The following is a 22,643-nucleotide window of genomic DNA, read 5'->3' on the forward strand; positions in this document are numbered from 1 at the left end:
ATGGACTTGGGGAAGGGGATATCAGGAGAGTGCATATGAAAGAGTTACTTGGCACTTAGCAGGTACTCAGTTCATACTCACTGATGAATGAAGAAATCATTGTGTTGGACACTATCGGCACCCTCCCCCTTGACCCCCCCCCAACCCGGTTGTTCTGAGATCACTTTTCCAGCTCTGTGCACCCAACCTCACCTTTGCTATAAAGCAGTGGTTCTCAACTTTTCTAATGCCTCAACTATTTAATACAGTTCATCATATTGTGGTGACCCCCAATCATAAAATTATTTTCGAAGCTACTTCATAACTGTAATTTTTCTACTGTTAATGAATCGTAATCATAATTAAATATCTATTTCCGAGGTCTTAGGTGACCCTGCTAGCGGTGCCCAATCTGTGGGTCATGAACCACAGGTTGAGAACCACTGCTGTAGAGCCTAAGACCATTGGAAAACAGATATTTACATTACAATTTATAATAGTAGCAAAATTACAGTTATGAAGTATCGAATAGCAACGAAAATAATTTTATGGTTGGCTTCAAAAATAATTTTATGGTTGGGGGTCACCACAACATGAGGAACTGTATTAAAGGGTCACAGCATTAGAAAGGTTGAGAACCCTGTATAAAGGCTCATACAAGGGATCTTCACAGGATAGTTACCTTTGGGCACAGGAGCTGTGAATGCCTGGGAATGTACGTTCTCCCATCTTTCCAGTTGCCTGTAACCAACCATAACCAGTGTGAGGGTACAAACGCCCAGCTGCTCTGTTGCTTCCAGGCAGGGCTAACTCGAAGCAGCTTCCTCTCCAGAGCTCCCTGCTAGATCAGGCAAAGGCTGAGACTTTGCCTAAAATTACACCCTAGCTCGGCTTCCTCCCTCCCCTGACCCTCTTCTCCCACTCCCTCCCTGGTTTCTCCTGGCACCCTTCCTTAGTAAGTCAAGTTCACTCATGTCCTTGGCTCAGGGTCGACTCCTGGCTGACTCCCACCTAAAACATACAGCATCTGTGAGGCAGCAGATAAAGAGAGCCCCTCGCTTATAGATGGAAAGCTGGGTCCCATTTCCTCTCAGCTACATATGGGCTCTGAGATGCTTTCCTGGAATGGAACGTGTCGTGTCTCCTCACCCCTCCCTGTCAGTGGGGAATCCTAGTTGTAGGAGGATGAAAAGAGACTGCAAGCATGCAAGTACCTTGACGCCTATAAGTCCCCCATGGGCACAATGCCCCGTGACCCAACTCTGTCACCTTATGGGAGCAAAGGTGCAGTTTCTAGAAGAAGTGACTGGAGGTGCAGGGGAAGCACTGGGGAGCCATGTCCTGGATGCAAGGATATTTTAAGAAAAATCATTGGCAGTCCACTCTGCCTTTTGTTGCTATTTTCAAAGGCGAGGGGAAAAATCTCCTGCTACATAGTTTTGGTTCTAAATAATATGGCCACTTGTGGGAAAACTAATTAGAACCACTAATAATTTGACCGACCTTCTCTCGTTTGGAAACACCTAGTAACCCTCACGGGACCCAGCTCAGATGCAACCTTGGAGCATCGGCGGCAAGCAGAGAGCTCTTTTAATTAAATGTTTGATACAATTAGATAAACAGCACCGTTCTTGGAGTAAATAAGCTAAATGCTCCCAGAAGATTAATAGCAGATACGCCGAGAAAGTTTGCGCAATACAAATCTATATTGAGTCAATTTGTTTTGATACTGTTCACAGTGGGTTTCTCTCTCTTTTTAAACACGAATACCTGTGTAACAACTTAGGTTTACAACATATGAAGCCATTTGCAGGATTAGTGCTTGCTGTGCAGAGGCACCTTTGGAGTCCGTGGTGTGATCAGATGAGCTTGCGTTTAAATAACAAGTGGGCGGATTCACTGGTAGCTGCTCCCCTGGGAATTATTAAAGGGAAGTTGGAAATCCAAACTGTTGGGACTCACTATGGTAGGGAAGACCCATCTTTGGGAGGCAGCTTAATATAGTGGGAAGAGCAATGTCATATTTGGGGTCAAATGGACCTGGATTCAAATCCTGGCCTTGCCATGTAATGGTTATATGGCCTTCAGTATGTCAGAATCCCAAGGCTTAGTTTCCTAATCAAGGGGGGGGGGGGGTATATCACGTGGCAAGGTTGATGTGAGGATTAGAAGTAACCTACTGCATCTTCCTGCCCTTCTCTTCATCACCCTCCTCTTTCTCATTGTCACCATCTCTGACTGATCCAACCATTCCTCACTTCTGGAGTCTAAAATGATATTGCCCTGAGTTGGCCTTTTGTGACAACAATGGAGGGACTTGGGGGAACTGCCCCTGGTTCTTATGGAGTCGGGCTGCCTCTGGGCACTGCAGTCCTGCTACTGGTGGCCCTGGCCCACCATACTCATTGATTGAATGGAGGCCTCTGAGCCTCGTAAGGGCCATAGCTGTTTGATGATGACATCAGGAAGCCAGTGGAACTCCACCAGGGGGAGAAGACTGCACTAGAAATAGGGCCTCTAGTTGCCAGTGTTCCTGATTTATAGCCACAGAAGACAGATATTTCTAATAAATGTGTAGTGTTGGTTCACAAGAGGAACAAAGAAATGTCCTGGTCCATTGCCACGTTCTTCATTTATTTCCCAGACCAGCATCTCTACATCCTCCATCATAAATTGCTTGCCATGTCTTAATCACTTGGATGACTTTCAGACCTGGCCATATACTGGATGAGGAAAATCATTAGAATGTTATAACCCTCTAATACTCTGTTCTCCGCAGTGGAAGGACACTGGCTCATTATGTGGCTAAAGCAGTGGTCTGCAAACTCATTAGTCAACAGAGCCAAATGTTAACAGCACAGTGATTGAAGTTTCTTTTGAGAGCCACATTTTTTAAACTTAAAATTCTTCTAAGGCCATTTCTTCAAAATAAACTTGCCCAGGCCATGATATTTTGTGGAAGAGACACACTCAAGGGGCCAAAGAGCCACATGTGGCTCGTGAGCCACAGTTTGCCGATTAATCGCCACAGCAACCCCCAATTTACAGACAGAGAAACTGAGGCTCAGGGAACATACGCAGCTGCTCACAATGACTGGTTCCTAAGTGGCACATGAGAAGCTGAAAGCTCTGAGCACAAGTTCAAGGGAAGCAGGTAAACGAGAACAGTGAGGGCGGCCTGGGGAAAGAAGCCATGAGGGGTTCCACTGGGTCTGGGGTTGTGATTCCATTGTTCTGCAGTCCTTCTGGCCGTGTAAGCCTCTGCATCCCCATCTCTACCCTAAAGCCCACATTGGTCTCTTTCACGGGAAACTCCCTGGGAGAATGTGGCACTAGAAACTATTCCTCCAAGAAACACAGACTGTGTCCTTGACTGGGCCTGGGACTCAGGAGATGAGTCATGCTTGCCCCTCTTCTTCACACTGTGGACTGTGACTTCTTAGCTGTGAAATTAATGTAGGGGGTGTGACCATTCAAAAAATAGAGCATCATGGATTCCATCAGGTATGTTGAAAGAGTGAGCACTGGGAAGTGGTGCGCGCAAGGTGACAGTGGAAGATGTATTGTGAGTCGTGCTGTAAAACCTTTGTCAAGGATCCAGGATCCAGGAACCCTGTCCAGGAACCCTTTCCATGGAAAGGGTTCCTGGATCCTGGTGCTGGGCTGGCTTCTGTGTGGATAGTGGTACAGTCAAGGCCAGTGGAGCATGGGAATTCAACACAGAGGCTGATGATCTACCTGTTGCTGTGCAAACCAGAGGCAGAGACAAAAGGGACTCTAACAGAGCTCCTCAGCTCCTCTGCAACAGATGGGGCGGGAAGTAGAGGCAGTTAGTCAAGTTGGCTCTCTCTGGAGGCTGGGAGCGGCTGCTACAACACCTAGATTTATGAACTGCCACTGTTGTCTCTGTCTCCCAGAGCAGGCAGCTGCCCGGCGAGCAAGCCTGGGCTCGGGCCTCCTCCTCTTTCAGTGATGAGTTGAGCTGCTGTTGTCTGGGTTGGGTGCAAAGAGCATTTTATTATTTACACACACACACACACACTCTCTCTCTCTCACACTCAGACACACACTCACACTCCAAGGCTCTCCTTTGGACAATGTATGGCCACTTCTCTCAAATCCTGTTGTGGCAGCTTATTGGGCAGCAGCAGCTTAATTTAGGTGAAGTGGTTTTCAACTGGAAATTTTAACAGTGAAATAAAGTCTGAAAAAAAGAATACTATATCTGGTTAGCCAGACTCTTTGGTAAACATGCATGTTTTCTCTGGCGGTTCTCAGCTCCGTGGAGAGCATACTGTCCTGGAAGTCTAAGGGACCTCTGGATTCCAGCCCTAGTTCTGCCATGGAATTGCTGGGTCTCTTTTTTTCTCTCTGGGTCTCAAGGTCCTCACCTCTGAAAGAGCAGGGGCTCCTAGCATGATCTCTGAGGAACAATGGAGGTCAGACCTTAGCCTGTTGTCTCATTACATCATTTTCTACTTTCAGAGTTTTATATTTCACAAAAAACTGAGGACCACATTCCTTTTTTTTTTTTTTTTTGACAAAATAATGACAATAAAAATGAAAATAATAATAGTTTTACTTTTGAGTGCTTACTCTGTTTCAGGCACTATTCTAGTTACTTGACAAATGTTATAACTTTAGGCTTCCCATTGCCCTTAAAGGAGAGGTACTGATGTGTTTCCCACTCTGCAGGTGCAAAATGAATGGAGGCAGTGTGAAGAGAAGTGCCTTGTCTAAGGTCCCACAGTTTGGAAGTGATGGAACCTGATTTTACAACCTGTGGACCCAAGCTCAGAATTGTAGCCATTGGCCTGTGTTGCCTCTAGATTTTCACTGGGATTTGGGGACTCAGACCCAGTTCTCTGGACTCATCATCTAGTTGGGCTGCCCCAAATGCTGAAGTTGTGAATGGACAGTATCAGCCAATCATGGAAAACTAGTGGAACATGGACAGTGAGCTTTCATGAAGGCTGAGGGCCATTCACAACATGGGCATCCCCCAGGAAACTAATGCTTAGTAGGGACATCAGCTTAACAAATGTTCATGAGTCTGTCTTTATGTCTGAAGTATGTTAGGCCTTCGATAATACTGCATGTAGGGATGAATGATTGAGCAGAAAATGAGTCGGTGGTGACATACAGTCATTGTAGGGGAAGAAAAATAACTTTAATAACTTTTTCTCTACTCTTCTAGGTTCCTGGCTGAGAACACTCCTCTCCCCCCAACAATAAGAAACAGATTAATAAGAGAAAAAACAAATTTAATAACAAGTGTAACTCTTATATATATGGAAAATACCCAAGAAAACTAAGTAACTTCCTTAAATAGCCCAAGCTACCACCTTAAATACCATCTCCAGCTAAAAAAAAATACAAAAGATGTTTTGTTTTGTTTTGTTTTGTTTTGTTTTTTTGGGGGGGACACCAATTACCTGAGGTTACCAGGAAAGCACAGTTAACAAGGGTATATTTGTTGTGTAAGACTTAAGTCAGTTGCCTTTTCCATTGGTAAGCGTTCCTAGAGATTTAGTTACCTTCCTCTTTGAGGTACAGCAAGAAAGCCACCCTACAAAAGGAGATTTTCCTCTTAAATGTAAATGTCTCTCTCAGGAGGCTAACTTCTTGGTTTTCAGAGCTTCTCCCATGTCTGCTGTTTTTTGTTTTGTTATTTTGTTTTTTAAGAATCTGCCCCAAATAGTTCTTATGCCAAAGAAACATATTTTGGGGTGGCAAAATCTGCTCCCCTTCATCATCTTCTGGGTGAGGCTAAGGTCATTGTAAATGGAGTTCAGAATGCTTGGTGGGGATCGCAGAAAATCCTATCTAATAAAAGGGTAATATGCAAATTATCCTCTTCGGAGTTTAACCAACTGGGAGTTCAACCAACTAGGAGTTCGACTGCTCAATATGATGTGTGCTTACCACCAGGGGATGGTGCAGAATGAAGGAAGGTCCCGGCCGGCAGCCAGCAGCCAGGGAAGGAAGGCCCCAGCCAGCATTCCAAAGGCCTTGATTGGCCCTGATTGCCAGCCAGGCCTAGGGACTCTAACCATGCACGAATTTCATGCACCAGGCTTCTAGTTTTATCATAAGATGGATAAATTAACCAAATGAAAATAATACCTTCATTCCTGCTCAACCAGCATTTCCTGAGCTCTGCCAGGTCCCCAATGCCCACCACTAGGCTCCTGTCTACAATGGCACCGAAAAGGTTAGTCTAACAAGTATCTATTGTGTGCCCAGCCAGTATGTACTGAGGAAGAGCATGGAACGAGACAGACCCTGGAGCTCACAGACCAGTGGGAGATGTGATTAAAAAACTGGATGTGTTTTTGCTGTACTAATGCATGTATATGTCTAACTCCTGACCCAAGGCAAAGTGATGGCTGACTTCTTTTCTTCCTCCTCTTCCTTCTCCTTCTTTCTCTCTCTCTCCAGTTTCAGAGACCTCACGACTATTCCCCACCTTTTCGATTTGGCACGGTGCCCAATGGCAGTACGGAAAGAAACATTCGGAATAACTACCCCTACATGCATCAGTACATGACCAAATATAATCAGAAGGGCGTAGAGGATGCCTTGGTCAGCTTGAAAACAGGGTAAGGATGGTGGCGTTTTTTTCTCCACAGGCCTGCTAGCTGATAAGCCTCACAGAAAAATGACTCTCTGTATGCCTTGGTCCTTATCTGCCCCACCCCCACCCCACCCCCACCCCCCACATGTTTTCTGGAGAGCTGGGCGGCCAGATGCACCCCAGTTAAGGGCTGCTTTTGTTAATCTGATGAGCACCACAGGTTTCCTTCTGAGTTAAGGAAAAGCAAATCCAGGCCACTTTGAAATGCAGAGAGCCAGTGGGGTTTCTTAAGCTGATAAAGAAGTTGCCCCAACTCTGTGGGCTATTTTACCCAAATAGAAATGTTAAAAAACAGAATTCAACTGAATTCCTTGGGGGGTGGAGAAATTTTCCTCTGCTCTTTTTAGTTCTTCTGGCCGGTAGAATAATTAGAAGGACATGGGCAGAGTAAGAGGAGAAAATCAAGTTTAATACATAACCATGGAAAATTCAGAAAAGCGTGGAAATTCCAATGGCAGTGAGGTAAAATGAGGTATATGTGTCATTCTGGACTAAGGAGTAGGGTGAAGGGACCAGTCAAAAGGAAGTTAAGGCACTTCACAAGGGGATGAAAAAAGTTAATGTTTAGTAAACAGATGTTTGCTGGGCCACCTTCAAACAGTGGGACATGGAGGACAGGGATCAAATGGGCTTTGGTAGGTTCCTCCCTGTCTCTGCACCTAGTCACATTAAACTACAGTTATCTAGTCACATTAAAATATAGTTATATTAATTGTAGCTGACACCCCCTTTCCCAGAGCAGGTACTCTTAGGCAGGAAAGGGGCGAGGACAAGGTTTCCTTCTGAGCCTTCTAGGCCTCCACTGTATTCAGTTTAAACTAATCTGCACCCCAGGGTGGCCCATCTTGGGGTGATTCGTTTTGAACCTCTATTTAAAGATCTAATCGGCTTTATTCAGTGATTCATAAATTGGGCAGCATCCCATCTAACAACTAGAAAGGAGTTCTGAGGAGCTGTGCAAAATGGAAGGCTTTTATAGGCAGAAGGGAAAGGAAAAGAAGTTTCTAGCAGAAAGTGGATCATTTCATGCTAGGTCACTCCTTTGGGGAAGGGCAGATAGTCAGGCAGATTGCCTCACTAGTTCAGACCAGATTGAGTGGTTAAAGGTCATGTTCTTGGGAGAAGCTGAAACCGCAATTAAGTCTTGGTTTGCTGATGTGGGGCTTAGCATAAGTGACTCCATTTTGGGCCTGTTGTTTGTTTGTTTCGTTCCTCCTCCCCTCCTCCTCCTCCTCCTCCTCCTCCTCCTCCTCCTCCTCCTCCTCCTCCTCCTCCTCCTCCTCCTCTTCTTCTTCTTCTTCTTCTTCTTCTTCTTCTTCTTCTTCACAGAAAGATCTAAGGAGATTGAGTTTATTTGGAAACACAATGCTATATAGATTTTTATCTGATTTTAGGTAGAAGCTTTTGGGTGTAACTTTATGTGAAAACTAACAGTATAACATTGATGAAGGAGAAAGGCAATATGGAGAGAAAAGCAATGAGAATTCAATCTAATATTCTTGTGTACCTGTGGCATGCACAGTGTAGCAGATGCAAAATTCCTGAGGCTATAAGAAAAGACAGCACAGTGGTTAGGAGTTTAGGCTGTGGAGTTAGAGCACACTTCTCCTCCCCTGCTGATACTTGTGGTGTGCACTTGGACAGTATTTCAATGGCTCTCAGCCTCATGTATAAAATGGGAATACTACTAGGAATTCAATGATAGGGGTTCAATGAGAAAATGTGCTGGCAAGCATTTCAGAAATCACCTGGCACAAATAGTTGACCGGATAGTTAGTGTTGTAATTTGGTGTAAAGGTTCAGTTCTATTCTGTGGACTTACTAAATATCAGGGATGTGCAGAATACATTTTTGAAAGGGTGTCACTAAAAATGATTCTGTTTTAAATGAAGGAGCTGTTTAATGAGGAAAGTTTTGCTTCCCCAGAAAATTAAATTACAATACATCGAGTGTCCCAGTCATGGGGCTTCCTGGCTAGTGAAATGTTATTACAGTGCATTATTGTGAGTCCACAGCCCCTCCTCGGGCTGTTCACGGGCCCTCTGCAAAGGCCTCAAATGCTTCTGTGTCTGGTGGGGCAGAGGGGCCTCCTCTGAACCACCAAGCCCAGGTCTCTGAATAATTCCCCAGGACCTTGGGCTGATAACAGTTTGTCCTTTCAGTCTCAGAATCTCTTTGGTATCCTGACAGGGGCTATGACAGCATGTATTTGGATGTTGAGTCCATTTCTTACCAAAAACTAATGGACATACTGCTTATTCGGGCATGCAGGGGTTTTTCAAAATGTTTTATAGAGCTGAAAAAGGTGGAAAATAGCACTAGCCATTTTTCTCAGTGTTTAGAGTGTTGGCCCTTAGACTGAAGGGTCTTAAGTTTGATTCCAGTCAAGGGCATGGACCTCGGTTGCAGGCTCCATCCCCAGCCCCCATTAGAGTGCCTCTGGAAGACAACCATTCAATATGTCTCTCTCACATCAATATTTCTCTCTGTCTCTTCCTCTCCTTTCCACTTTCTCTAAAAAAAAAAAATCAATGGAAAAAAAATTCCCTGGGTGAGGATTAACCAAAAACGGCAAGAAATATGTTTGATGGCTTTGTACAAACTGACCATCAAGGTCAATTAACAAGACATCATCAACCCCCAGAACGCTCGCACACCCACCCTGCCAATGACAGCCTTTTCCAGTCACTATTTTCCATGGACCATCGTCTCTTCTAAAGTAGATTCTTTTCCCCTGTTATTCTAACATATAAATAAAAGCATACCATATGTTTTTATTTTATTTGTTTGTCTTCTTTTAGCTCAACATTCTGTTTATGAGATGGTTGCATATCACTCCAGTTCTATCATTCTCATTGCTGTATAGAATTGCATTGTGGGGATACACCACAAATTCATCTATTTCTTCAAATCTTGATGAACATTTGTGGAGTATCCCAAATGAGGCTATTATGAGTGATGTTTTGAAAGACATTCTCGTATGTCTTTTGTTGCACAAGTGAGTGCATTTATCTTGGTATATACCTAAGACTGGAATTGCTAAGCTATAAAATGTATGTTCAATTTTAGTAGATATCGAAAAGACACATTTTATATCCCTTTCCATCTTAGCCATGGGAATGTTTTTATTTGCTTCCACTGTGGTCTTTTCATGAACATTATTTTTTTCCTATTGGTTTGTTGTTTTTATCCCCTTTAATTTCTATAGCAGAAATTTGTGGTATGATTACAAATGTTTTTCTCCAATTGTTTTGTCTTTTGAGCTTGCGGATGATTTTTTTATCCTAGCCAACTATTATAGGTTGTGTTCACATTTCCCAGTCCTATTTAATGGCCTCTGGATTTTAGGTTGGAATTCAAAAGCCCTCTTCACTCTGAGGCTACAAAATAGTTTTCTCCCGTTTCTTTCTATTTTGGTTGCAATTCTACTACTTGGGATTTTTCTGGGTGTAGAGTGTTACATATGACTCCAACTCCTCATATGATGACGAGAACCCCATTCTTAGAACGGCCACCACAGAACAGCACAAGATCAGACAGACTGTGCCAATGTGGCCTCCACTTCTGTCTCTCAAAAGTCTACTTTGCCACACTTGGAGGTCTTTGTCTTCCCTCTCACATCTTATTTCCTTTTTACATTTTTCATTAGGAAATATAGTATTTTAAGTATGAAATGTATGATAAAATAATTTTGCAAAAGTATAGTGAGGAATAATACATAATAAAATGAACTCCTCATGGACTCAACACCAGCTTTTAAAAGTAGACATTTACCTCCTTTACTACATGCAGCAGCTCTAGAAATTTCCAGCCCTCTGGAAGATACAGGTGGGTGTCCATATGCTCCTGAATTGTTAATTCTCCTATTAGCCTAAAATCCAGTGAGCCTTGAGTTCGACATTCCAGAGTTCATATCCCAGTGGTTGGGTCCCACCCCTCCACCCCCAAGTCTCAGTGACATCCACCTGTTACTTAGCCAGGAGTGTGCATATACGCACCAGGGTCAGTAAGATGGGGAGGCTCCTTCATAGATTGTAACCTCTTGGAAGAGTCTAGAACACAAGAGGGGTTTTGGATTATGGTCGAATGAGAGTCCCAGCTTGGTTTGAGTCTTGGCTCTATAGTTAGCAAGCTGTGGCTTTGAACAAAGGTTACCTCTCTGAGCCTCAGTTTCCCCATCTAAATAGTGAGAGGATTGGAAGTTTCATCCTCTGAAAATAGTTCTAAGATTCTTTTATTTATGTTGAACACTTGAACACGTATTTAAAGCTGTTACTAATTCAAAACCCAGACACAGTATATATATATAAACGGCTGTCGGTTTTGCGGAAAGGATTTAGATCAAGGCTGGAAAGCTGAGTGTCTTCAAACCTGGCCAGTGCATTAACCCTACTTTCATCACAGTTATCATTTGGGCCCAACACCGAACCTTCTCTCCAGTGATGGAGCCGCAAATCTGCATTTTAACAAGTATCCCCCACCCCCTACTACGGGTGATTTTGATTCTTGCTAAAACTTGAGAAGTTCTAAAGGGGCTCAATAAGCACATTTTATTGAGATAGCACATAAAGATTAAGTGAACCAAATGTTTATCAATGGGATCCAAAATTGCTTTAAGAAGAACATAGGAAGCAAGAAAATTGGAACTAAGCAGTTCAGTTTCATTGCTAATTTAAATGTATAATAAATTTCAATTAACAATGACATGCATTCCAGTTAAAGCATCCAGTTACAGAAATTATCAGGTAAATCAGTGAGAAAATAGGATCTGATGTGTAAACATGGACAGAAGTAGGATTTTTAAGGAATAGGTCGATTATGACATGGTAGACACTCCTGAACCAAATGGGGATGAGCTGTTCGTGACCCCAGGCTTCTAGACCAGTGTTTCTCAAGTCCTAGCCTGAATCTGAAGCAGTGAGAGTGCTAGTAAAAATGTTGATCCTGACCCAGCTGGCATGGCTCAGTGATGGAGCATTGACCTATGAAGCAGAAGGTCATGGTTCAATTCCCTGTCAGGGTACATGTCTGGGTTGTGGGATTGATCCCCAGTAAGGGGCATGCAGGAGGCAGCTGATCAATGATTCTCTCTCATCATTGATATTTCTCCCTCTCTCTCCCTTCCTCTCCCTTCCTTTCTGATATCAAGCTTATATAATAAAGAGGTAATATGCAAATTGACTGTAATACCATTGCACAAGATGGCTGCCCTGATGTGGCCACAAGATGGCCACCACAAGATGGCCAGCAGGAAGGGGCAGTAAGGGGCTACTGGGCCTGCAGGAGAGGGCAGTTGTGGGGGACCAGGCCTGCAGGGGTGGGCAGTTGGGGGTGATCAGATCAGCAGGGGAAGGCAGTTAGGGCAACCAGGCTGGCGAGGGAGCTGTATTTTATCAGTCTTTCCATCTCCAAGTTTACAGAATTGAGATTGCAGTTGTGGGCAATTGGGCCAGCAGGGGAGCAGTTAGGCATCGATCAAACTGTCAGGAGAGTGGTTAGGAGGTGATCAGGCTGGCGGGCAGAAGCAGTTAGGGGCATTCAGGCAGACAGGCAGGCAGGCAAGGGGTTGGGAGCCAGCAGTCCTGGATTATGAGAGGGATGTCCAAAAGGTCCCAGATTGGAGATGGTGCAGGCTGGGCTGAGGGACACCCCCCACCCAGTGGCACTAATTTTGTGCACCGGGCCTCTAGTAAAAATATATTTTTAAAAATGTTGATGCTGCTGGGACCAGTTTGGCTCAATGGATAGAGTGTCGGCTTGGGGACTGAAGGGTCCCGGGTTCAATTCCGGTCAAGGGCATGTACCTTGGTTGCGAGCATATCCCCAGTAAGGGGTGTGCAAGAGGCAGCTGATCGATGACTCTCTCTCATCAATGTTTCTAGCTCTCTATCTCTCTCCCTTCCTCTCTGTTCAAAATCAATAAAATATATTTTTAAAAAAATAAAAAAATAAAAATGTTGATGCTGAACCCCACAGAATTAAATTTAAGAGGGAAGAGCCTGGGAATCTGCATGTTTTCACAAGCTCCTCAGTTGATTTTGCTGTGCGCTAATCAGATTTAGGAACATCTGCTCTGGAAGAGGGAACTGAAGCTGAAATGAGTGGCGACAGATTTAGATTTACAAATGCTCAGTCATCAGGAGCCAATGTTCTCCAAGAAGTTTTGGCAAGTGGGCGAAACTGCAAGCTTAGCACTCATGCCAGATTTAAACGAAACTATCAACATCCCTAGGACTCCAAGGAGCCTCATATTTCAAGACACAGTGGGATGACTTTTTAATTTTAATTGATTTTATGTACAATTATGTGTATAAATATTTCTGGAAAAGTCCTCATTTCTTTCAGAGGCTGCAATCTTTGCCCTCCGGCCCCTCAGTTTTCTACCTGATTTTATTTCCAGCTCAAAGACAAGCGTCTTTGGATTTTTTTTTTACGTTGATTCCTTTGAGAGAATTAGAAGGCATGGTTATCTTTTGATCAATAAGCATTGTTTTGCAAGGTTCAAATTGTATGAAATGATGTATCTGTGCATCATTAAAATGAGAGGGTGGTCACATCTACCTTAAGTGTCAGAATTGTCTTCATAACAAAGGTGGGACTGGAGCCCCTATTTGAGAACACAGATTCTGAAAGCCTGCAGTCCAGGGATCCATGTTTTGATGAGTACTTCTAGTGACTCATGTACAGGTAATGCCTGGGCTTTGAGAGGTTCGTTAGGTAAATACTGAAACAAAGTGTTCTCAGTGGAGTGGGCAGAACAAGAAAGAGAAAGGGCATTCCAGGAGAAGCAGGGGCATAGAAGAACATGTGTTTAGGGTTGAGCATGTTAAGTTGGAAGTGCCTTTGGGAAAACATCATATTTCCTCATCATCTTGGCACTTATTGGAACCTAACAATTTGTGACATGAAGCCCTGAGTGCTACGCATGCATAATCTCATTGAATCCTCACAGCACTCCTATGAGCTGAGTACCAATCTTACCTCCTTTAAGAGATGAAGAACCTGAGGTTCCACAAGGTTAACTCATTACCCAACAAACAGGCTGCTTAACTGAGTAACTACATTGTAGCATGATTAAGTGTAGGGCTTGTCTCCTCACTTGGTAATGCCTTGACAGTTAGATATGTGAGATTTGAGTTTAGGGGAGAATTGGAAACTGAGGATATGTATTTAATATAATCAGATACATGCATGCTTAATATTGTATACGATATACATATATTACACAACATACACTGAGTGGCCAGATTATTACGATATCTGAACACATAATAATCTGGCTACTACTACTACTAATATGCATATATATATTAGAGGCCTGGTGCATGAATTTGTGCATGGGTGGGATCCGGCCCACCTAGCTAGGCGGAAGGGACATGGGTGGTTGGCTGACCTGCCTGCTAGTATAACTCCTGGTCGAGGGAACAATTTGCATATTAACCTTTTATTATACAGTATAGGATATACACTGAGTGGCCAGATTATTTTGTGTTCAGAGGTCATAATAATCTGGCCATTCTGTATGTATTAATTGATCACTTGAGAGTTGATAAGATCACAGAATCCTTATTTCCATCCTCAAAAGAAACTGATGCAGGGATGTAGAAATTTCCAAGGCAAAGTTAGACCATGAAGGTAGAAGGATCCTCAGTGAAGTTAGTTGTTATGCAGAGGAAGTTCTTTCAAGGATACTGTTTGAGCAGGTTTTATTAGCTGTATTTTATCAGTCAAGCAGAATCAAACTCACAGGGTTCATTTTCAGTGGCTGAATTCGAAAGCGGGCATAGGCATCAGGGTTCAGTGAGCTGTTCTCCTAAATGGGATAGCATCATCTCCAGAGAAAATCAGATCGACAATGACCTGGTTTCTGAGATCCACCCCCACACTGCAAATAAAGCTCAAAAATAATTGCTACCACATCATAGACTTAGGAATGCTTTTCCTCAATAAAAGCTCAGGAAAGCACAGACATCTTTTTATTTTTTGTACTTAGAATTATTTCTTGTTAAATTCTATTAAAATTATAGTAACAGAATTTCAAAGCCACCCACGAAGCATTAAAAATAGAAAAAAAAAGGGGGGGATTAAGTAAAGGGGGAATCTCAAATCTGTAAACTCAGAGATGGAAAGAGAAGGAAAGAGGGAGGAGATGAGAGGAGGCTAAGATGAAATACATCAAAATGTTATCAGATATCTTGCTAGATGATTAGGATTGTGGTCCCTTTTATATATTTTTATATTTAACACATTTTCTGCAACCAAAGTGTTACTTCTAATAATTAGGGGGGGAAATGTTTCTTCTGAACATAATTCTTCCTTTCTTCCTGCATTTCCTTTAGGTATTTGTCCACATGTTTACACAGGTTGAATCAGTATGCGTGCAAGCCTATGTTTTGCTTTTCTCAGTGAAATCTGTAGCATTTTGCTGGACAGTTTTCACATTTAATGACTAGGTGCTATTTCATTGAGCTGGAGGAATATTCATTAATGTTTCCTGCTCTGAATTTTCATCAAACCTTGTCTGACATTGGAGGGCCCTACAAGAGACAGTTCTTTATTGCAAGCTGGCTGTTACTGTTATTGTAGACCAATTTGTTGCGAGTGTCATCTTCATCCTACCTCATTTCTCAGATTTCAATGCTGTGAACAGCACTGTTTTTCTTCACTATAAGGCATGCTTTTATCTTGTGGACAACATGATTCCTCAACCTACTTACTTTTCCTTGGGCTACTACATAATTCAGAGCTTTCTTTATGATCCTCTCTGTTAGCAACTGGGAAGAGCTTATGTCCCGAAGATCTGCTTTTGGACTTTCCACCTCTGATCTCACTCAACTCCAGTGTCTTTATCCATAGGTTGAAACCTTTCTCTACTGCAATTTGCATAAGCTACCTGAGCTGTTTTGGGAACGAGGCGAGGTATCTCTAATGAATAGAGAGCATTTTTCTGAATGTTTGGCCTGCATTATCTTGTTTAAACCTCATAACAACCCTAGGAGACAATGGCTAGCGTGCTGCCCATTTACAACGGAGGAAATGGGCATAGAGAGATTCAATAGCGCATCTGAGGTCACACCTGCTCCAGAGCCCATGCTTGGAGTCACATCTTAAAATAGGAAATGTGCAGTTAGCCTGTTTCCAATCACCTGCTATTATACAATACCCAGAACCAATTCTGTTCTTGAAAATGTCTCTGTTTGCTTTGAAAGCCTTAAACTGCTTTAAAGGTGAAGTGGGGGAGGGTGAGCAGTATTTCTCCTTCCATTGAGATGGAGAAAAGAAATGACATCGCAGGGAAAAATAAGCCAAAAGAAGGACCCTGATATTGAGACCCACCTGGTCAGGAAGGGCCCTCTGGGCAGACAGAAGAAGCTGGAGCTCCCTCGGGACTCCCTCTCCTTAGGGACCGCCCTTTTTATTTTTATTGCTGAACATTTCAGAGGAATTCAGATATGTGATCTCATTTCATCCTGACTCAATTCTGCCAAAAAAGAATTCTCTTCATTTTACTGAAGAGGAAACCGAGGCTCAGGGAGCAGAAACAATTCATCCAAAGGTTAAGTGAGTGGCAGAGCCAGCATTCAAACCCGACCCAGCTTTTCTTTCTACCCAGGATGGGAAAACTCTGCTCCTGCAGGCAAGCGAGCCAACCTGGGGGGGGAGGGTTAGACAATTTCCTTATGAAGGGGAAGAACTAGGACCAGGGAAGTGGCTGCTTTTGCCCACCCGCAGCTCAGATTCAGAAAATCTCAGTGCTGTGCTTCCTTTCTTTATTGTGGATCACACACACACACACACACACACACACACACACACACACACACCACTGTCCAGGGGTTACAGCATCCACCTGTGTTCTCTTGCCATTTTGTTTGTTTGTTTGTTTGTTTGTTTGTTTTATATTTTATTGATTTTGTACAGAGAGGAAGGGAGAGAGATAGAGAGCTAGAAACATCGATGAGAGAGAAACATCGATCAGCTGTCTCTTGCACACCCCCTACTGGGGATGTGCCAGCAACCAAGGTACATGCCCTTGACCAGAATCGAGCCTGGGACCTTTCAGTCCGCAGACCGATGCTCTACCAGCTTCAGTCCGAAGAGCCAAACCAGCTTCGGCTCTTGCCGTGTCTTGATCTAGCAGCAGGCTGAGAAGTGGGTTTTCCTGGGGCTGGGCTAGCTCAGACTGTGAAGGCCATAGCACAGGTTGGGAGAACTGGTTTACAGCGCCCAGTAAGTGCCCAGGGCCAACTCTGAACAGCTGCACCTGCCCTGGTAACTCCAATCTCCTTCTATTGAGAGAAATGCATGTGGAGGAGTGATAGAAACTCAGGTCCCACCCCTTCAGATTACACCCATGCAGCCATTTCCTGAGCTGCCATAACAAGTTCCCGCAAACTTGGGGATTTAAAGCAATAGAAATGTATTCTCTCACAGTTCTGGACACAAGAAGCCTACACTCCACGTGTCGCAGGGCCATGCTCCCTCCGAAGGCTCTAGGGATAGAGCCTTTTTTGCCTGGTCCAGCTTCTGGGGGCTCCCAACACCCCTTGGCTTGTGGCCGCATCACTCTGGCCTTGGCATTTATCTCTATATGGCTTTCTCTTCTGGGTGTCTCTTGTAAATGATTCTTCTTCTAAGTCATTGGATTTAGGACCCTCCTAAATGATTTCATTTCAAGATCCTTAAACTAATTACATCTACAAAGACCCAGTTTCTGAATAAAGTCACATTCTGAGCTTTCAGGCAGATGTGAATTTTGCAGGAGACCCTTCAACCTCAACAGTCACCTGGGTTATGGTGTGGTTTTCCCAGCACCATCTCTGACAGGTGTCCAACCTCAGCACAGGCAGAGAAGGCTCTCCTCTGGTGTCTGATGGGGCGAGGCCTCATGCTCGGGCTCCATGGAACAGGTGCTGCTGGGAGTGACGCCATTCACACAGGCTGCTCAGTGCACACGTGTGCAATAGGGCTCTTGTGCATGGATCCCCCCTATCACTGAGGGATGTGATCACTGTGCTGGCTGGTTTTCTGTGCCTTCTCCATCCCAGCCTCTTCATCTCAATTGTTTGATGATCCTCACTCTGCATCAGGCATGGTTATAAGCACTTTATCTATTCCTCATTTAATTTTCACAGCGTCCCCCTGAGGTTGGTAGGTCCAATGTTTCCATTAGGTACATCTCTGGGCCTCAGTTTCCTCATCTGAAAAATTACATGATCTATCAATTCCTTGGACATGATTATTAGAGTCTAATGGGAAATCTAATAAAAACTGTCATGCAGCCCTAGCTGGTTTGGCTCAATGGATAGAGTGTCAGCCTGCAGACTAAAGAGCCTCGGGTTTGATTCTGGTCAAGAGCACATGCCCAGGTTGAGGGCTTGATCCCCAGTAGGGGGCATGCAGGAGGCAGCCAATCAATGATTCTCTCATCATTAATGTTTGTCCCTCTCTGTATATATTACAAATATATACACTTGTAATAAAAGTGTAGTATGCAAATTGTCCCTTGACCAGGAGTTCTTCCTGGAATTTGACCAGGGGGCAGGGCCAGAGGAAGAGAGGGAATACCTGGCTGGGAATACCTGGCCAGTTGCTATTGACCCTACCATTGCACAAATTTTGTGCACCAGGTCACTAGTGTGTATATATGTGTGTATAATCTGTTATGCAAAGGGGGTAAGTCACTTGTCCAGGCAAGTTCTGGTTAGCTTCAGAGCTGGGATTTGGATTGGCTCTAGCACCTGTGCCATTAACCACTGTTCTGTATTGCTTCCCATTAAAAATATATTCTCTCTATAAAAATTTAAAAATACAAATATAAGCGTCACCTGACCATGTCCCAATCCCAAACCACCCCCACCACCAGGTAGCACTGCTCTCTGCTTTCATGTCATTTTTCCTAGACCTTTGTTACGTATTGGCATATATTCATATGTCTGTGCATAATTATAAAACCTCATTCTGTGGGATGCTACCAAACTTGCAATATGTCGCAGTTTGGTTTCCAATTAATCATATGTTCTTAAAGCTGTCCTTATTTGTAGGTGTCTTTGCCTTCATTCTCTCTGACTGCTGGAAACAATGCATTATAATGCATGCACCACAGTTCATTTAACCAATTCCCTCTGGGGGGTATTAGTCAGGTGTCTGTGTTAAAAATCTCGATGAGTCCTTTGTACTCTTTCACACTTAGTTCTCTAGGAATAATCACAAGAAGTAGAATTTCTGGGTCAAGGTATTCAAACTGTCTTGAAAATTGTGGTCTTGTTCTGACAATTGATTGACTGATTGACTTGTTTTCTGGGTGGCCTCCTTATGCAAAACATGGACTTTGGAGTGAGAAATACCTACCTTCCTATATTGGCTCTGATAATTACCAGCTGTGTGACCTTTGGCACAGCAGTAACCTCCCTGAGCCTGCCTTCCTTTGACAATTTAATGAATGGACTTAGGGAAAGTACCCAGCACTGTGTCTGACACATAATAAGGTTTTTATCAAATATTGATTCTTTTTCCATTATCTTTTTTCATTTTCATGTCTTCTGGTCCTTGAGACTCCCTGTCTTATAGTCCTAGTGTATGACAAGCTCTTCGGCATCACTTACCACTAACAGTATAATGCTCAAAATTCGAATTCCCTCCCTGCTAATGTCCAGCTTTGGGACCTTGGGCAAATGAACCTCTTAAACCCCATTTTCCCTTTTATAAAATGGTCCTAATTTTGGTTCCTCCACGTAGGAGTCCAATGCAATATTCAGGCAAAGAGCACACTATCTGGCCCATGGCAAACATTTAAGAAAAGTCTGAACAAAGAAAACAGGTTTAGCATTCTTTATTGTACACTGGCGCACCATGGAATTTTCAGTAAATTGTCAGCTCTGATTCCAACCCTTGAGGAGTATATTCTAAGGAATTCTATTAAAGATTTACATTCCAGGAGGAATCAATACTTTTTCTGTGTCAGAACGTGAGTTGTAGTGTGAGCAAAAAACAGCATTTGTATAGTGCTTTATAATTCACCAATCATATTCATGGCAAACGAGTGGCAGATTCATAGCAAATCCCTCCAACCGGTGTACACCCACATGGGAGAGATTGCTTTCCTTCTGGTCAGATGGGGAATTCAAGGCTTAGAGAAGTACACAGACATACCCACCTTCCTGTGTGTTGTTCCTCTGACTCTGCATGCCAGAGTGTACTACTTGCTAAAGGGCACCCCAAATCCCAAATCCAAGTTGCCCTGGATTTGGGATGCCCTTTAGCAAGTAGTACACTGATTTGGAATCACTGACTGTGGAACGCCTTGGGCAGAGATCTCTGGGCCTAGGCTTCCTCATCTGAAAAATTAAAAAACTGCATTACAAGATCTGTCAACTCCTTGGACATGGTTAGTTTGGGTCTAATGTGAAATCTAACAGAAACAAAGCAGGAGTTTGCTGCATCACTTGAACTCTTTCTTGTTTCTGAGGTTCTTAGTCAATAGGTGAAGTGTGTGTTTGCCCTATCTCTCTCTCTTTTCCCCTCTCTGTCCCTCCCTCCTTCTCTCCTCTATCCTGTATGTCTCCATCCGTCTCTCCCTCCCTCTTTGTCTCTTATTCTATCCCTGTAAGTCCATCTCCTTCCTATTCTTTCCCTCTCTGACTCTTACTCTCTATTTTCCTCACTTTTTTTCTTGTTCTTTCCCTTCGATCTCTCTTTCTCGCTCCATGACTTTGTTTTACTGGTACTTGCCTCCATCTGTATTATTCCCTCCCTCTCTCTCCCTTCCTTGCTTCCTCCCTCTATCTCTGCCTCTCTGTTTCTGTTTACAAAATTGCTCAGAATTGTCTCAGTTAAAAAGTAAATATTAGCTATCCAATTCACAGTGACTATTACTGGCAGAAATAATTAACACAAATTAAATTCAACAGCTGAAAGCACACAGGGTGAAATTTGTAATTGACTAAGAATCCATAGATGACTCCAATCTTCTTGGCCAGTTTTGGATCTCTGCACAATTTGACCCAGATGCATTGGACTTGTGGAGACCATAATCACAAAAGAAATGTCAAAAGAGCAGAAGTTATAAATCAGTAAAATTTGTTATGGTTCGAATGCTGATCAATGAGTCAAAGCCTTTATAAAATTTAAGCACCAAAGAATTGATCACAGTAAAAATAGTTTACCAAAAAAATGGAAACAATTTAACTATGCTATGCAAGACATCAATCTGGGAATTAAATTAGCTTAATGGAGTTTGCTCTGAAAAATGTTTCTTTATTGAAAATGCATTAAACTTTGTGTTCACAAACTTAGAGTCAAATGTGATTGATTCTAAACCACTTCCCTAAAGCCAGTTTTAGACTATCCTGTGCTGATAGCAGCTGTAATTTCTGTGCATGTTGAATGGCTCTTGCCTAAGCAGGTGCTTGCAAAGGTAGTCATGCCTCAGTGGTACCAATTCTTGGACCCACGAATACCCTTCACCCATGAATTAGCCCCATGTCCGGGTGCTTGAAGATGGTCTGCATCACCATTGCTTCCTGCCCAGTGATGGCATTACTGCCACAACAAGCTCCTGGTTGTGCATTAAGATCTGCAATGTCCAGAACACCGTCATTTCTGTTTCATCCCTCCAACAGCCAGCCCTTGGGGAGAACTGTTACCCCCTATCTTGCAGATAAGAAGCCCAAGAAGTCCCATACAGCTGTCAGAGGTGGAGCTGAACCCCATCCATGTTCCACAGTTGCTCAGACATGCTGACTCGCCTAGATGGGCGGGTGATGTGTGTCCCTTCCTAGCAAGGCTTCGATATGACCTGAAAATGCATTTAGTTATCATCAAAGAGATGTTTAACTTTCAGTAACACTTGAGACCTCCAACACACACACACACACACACACACACACACACACACACACGGAAGTTTCATTAATTCATCAGAACGAGTCAATGTCTTGTTCAAGGCTTCTTGAATGTTAATGAATGAATAATTACTTTAGCTATATAATTAGCCTTTAAATATGCTGAGTTTCTCCCCCCACCTCCCAGAGAGCATCTGAAAACATGCATGAGGAGATGAAGAGCTAAAACCGGAAACTTTTGATTAGGAAATGTCAAGCCACTTGACAATAACAAGCTCCCATTCTCAAAAGGGCCATGGTCTTCCTTTGTGTTGGGGGAATCAGATTTGCCCACAGTCTTAGGTCTGGAGTGAACTTTTGGGCTGTCGTGCAGGTACAAGAAAGGCTGACTGAGGTAACAGGATCCTGTCTGCATGCTCCAGCAAGCCGTAGCATCTCCAAAGCTGTCAAAAAACCTGGCAGGAAGCTGCTGGGTTAAAGTAGCATGGGGCATGTGCGACAGCTGTCCTTACTTTGCTTCTTTGCAAAGTTGCAGAAGGGAGGTCTTATTCCCCCCCCCCCTCATTCTGAATCGCTGTCATTTTTAATCATTTGCTTTCCTTGAGGACTGCTGGTGACAGGAGAGGGTGATGGCACCCACACAGCCTCCATCATGCGGGCAGGGAGGTGGGCATGTCACGACACCGGCATGGCACTCATTCGGTTGTTTCAGCCCCCATGCTGGGGAGCCCAAGTGTCATTTCATTTGTTTGAAGAAATGATCAGCCCTCTGTAGGAATTAGAGTTGGCTGAATAGCCCTCTGTCCTGACCTTTGGGGCTCCTTGGCCCAGTGGGAGAAGCACTTAGGCCAGTGGTTCTCAACCTTCTTAATGCCCAGACCCTTTAATACAGTTCCTCATGTTGTGGTGGCCCCCAACCATAAAATTATTTCCGTTGCTACTTCATAACTGTAATTTTGCTACTGTTAATGAACCGTAATATGTTTTCCGATGGTGTTAGGTGACCCCTGTGAAAGGGTCGTTGACCCTCAAAGGGGTCGCGACCCACAGGTTGGGAACCCCTGACTTAGGTGGTAGCAGCCATGTGATCTCAGCAAGAGCTGGGAAGGTGGGGACAGAGGCGATTTCCTCTTGAAGAGCAGGAGGAGAAAACTCAGAGCAGAGAAGCACACTGGGCTCTTCAC

At 43.6% G+C, this 22,643-nt stretch overlaps 1 protein-coding gene across 1 annotated transcript in view; it reads left to right on the forward strand.

Annotated features, from left to right (window-relative positions):
* Positions 1-22,643, forward strand: part of GRIN2A (glutamate ionotropic receptor NMDA type subunit 2A) — a 356,036-nt gene that overhangs the window by 293,682 nt on the left and 39,711 nt on the right. Inside the window, exon 11 of the mRNA XM_036410378.2 lies at positions 6,421-6,581. Within this exon, the coding sequence (XP_036266271.1) occupies positions 6,421-6,581 (161 nt within the window). The remainder of the gene's footprint in view (positions 1-6,420; positions 6,582-22,643) is intronic.

Source organism: Pipistrellus kuhlii, unplaced genomic scaffold, assembly GCF_014108245.1.
Source record: "Pipistrellus kuhlii isolate mPipKuh1 unplaced genomic scaffold, mPipKuh1.p scaffold_m20_p_4, whole genome shotgun sequence".
In the NCBI taxonomy this organism is placed as follows: Eukaryota; Metazoa; Chordata; class Mammalia; order Chiroptera; family Vespertilionidae; genus Pipistrellus; species Pipistrellus kuhlii.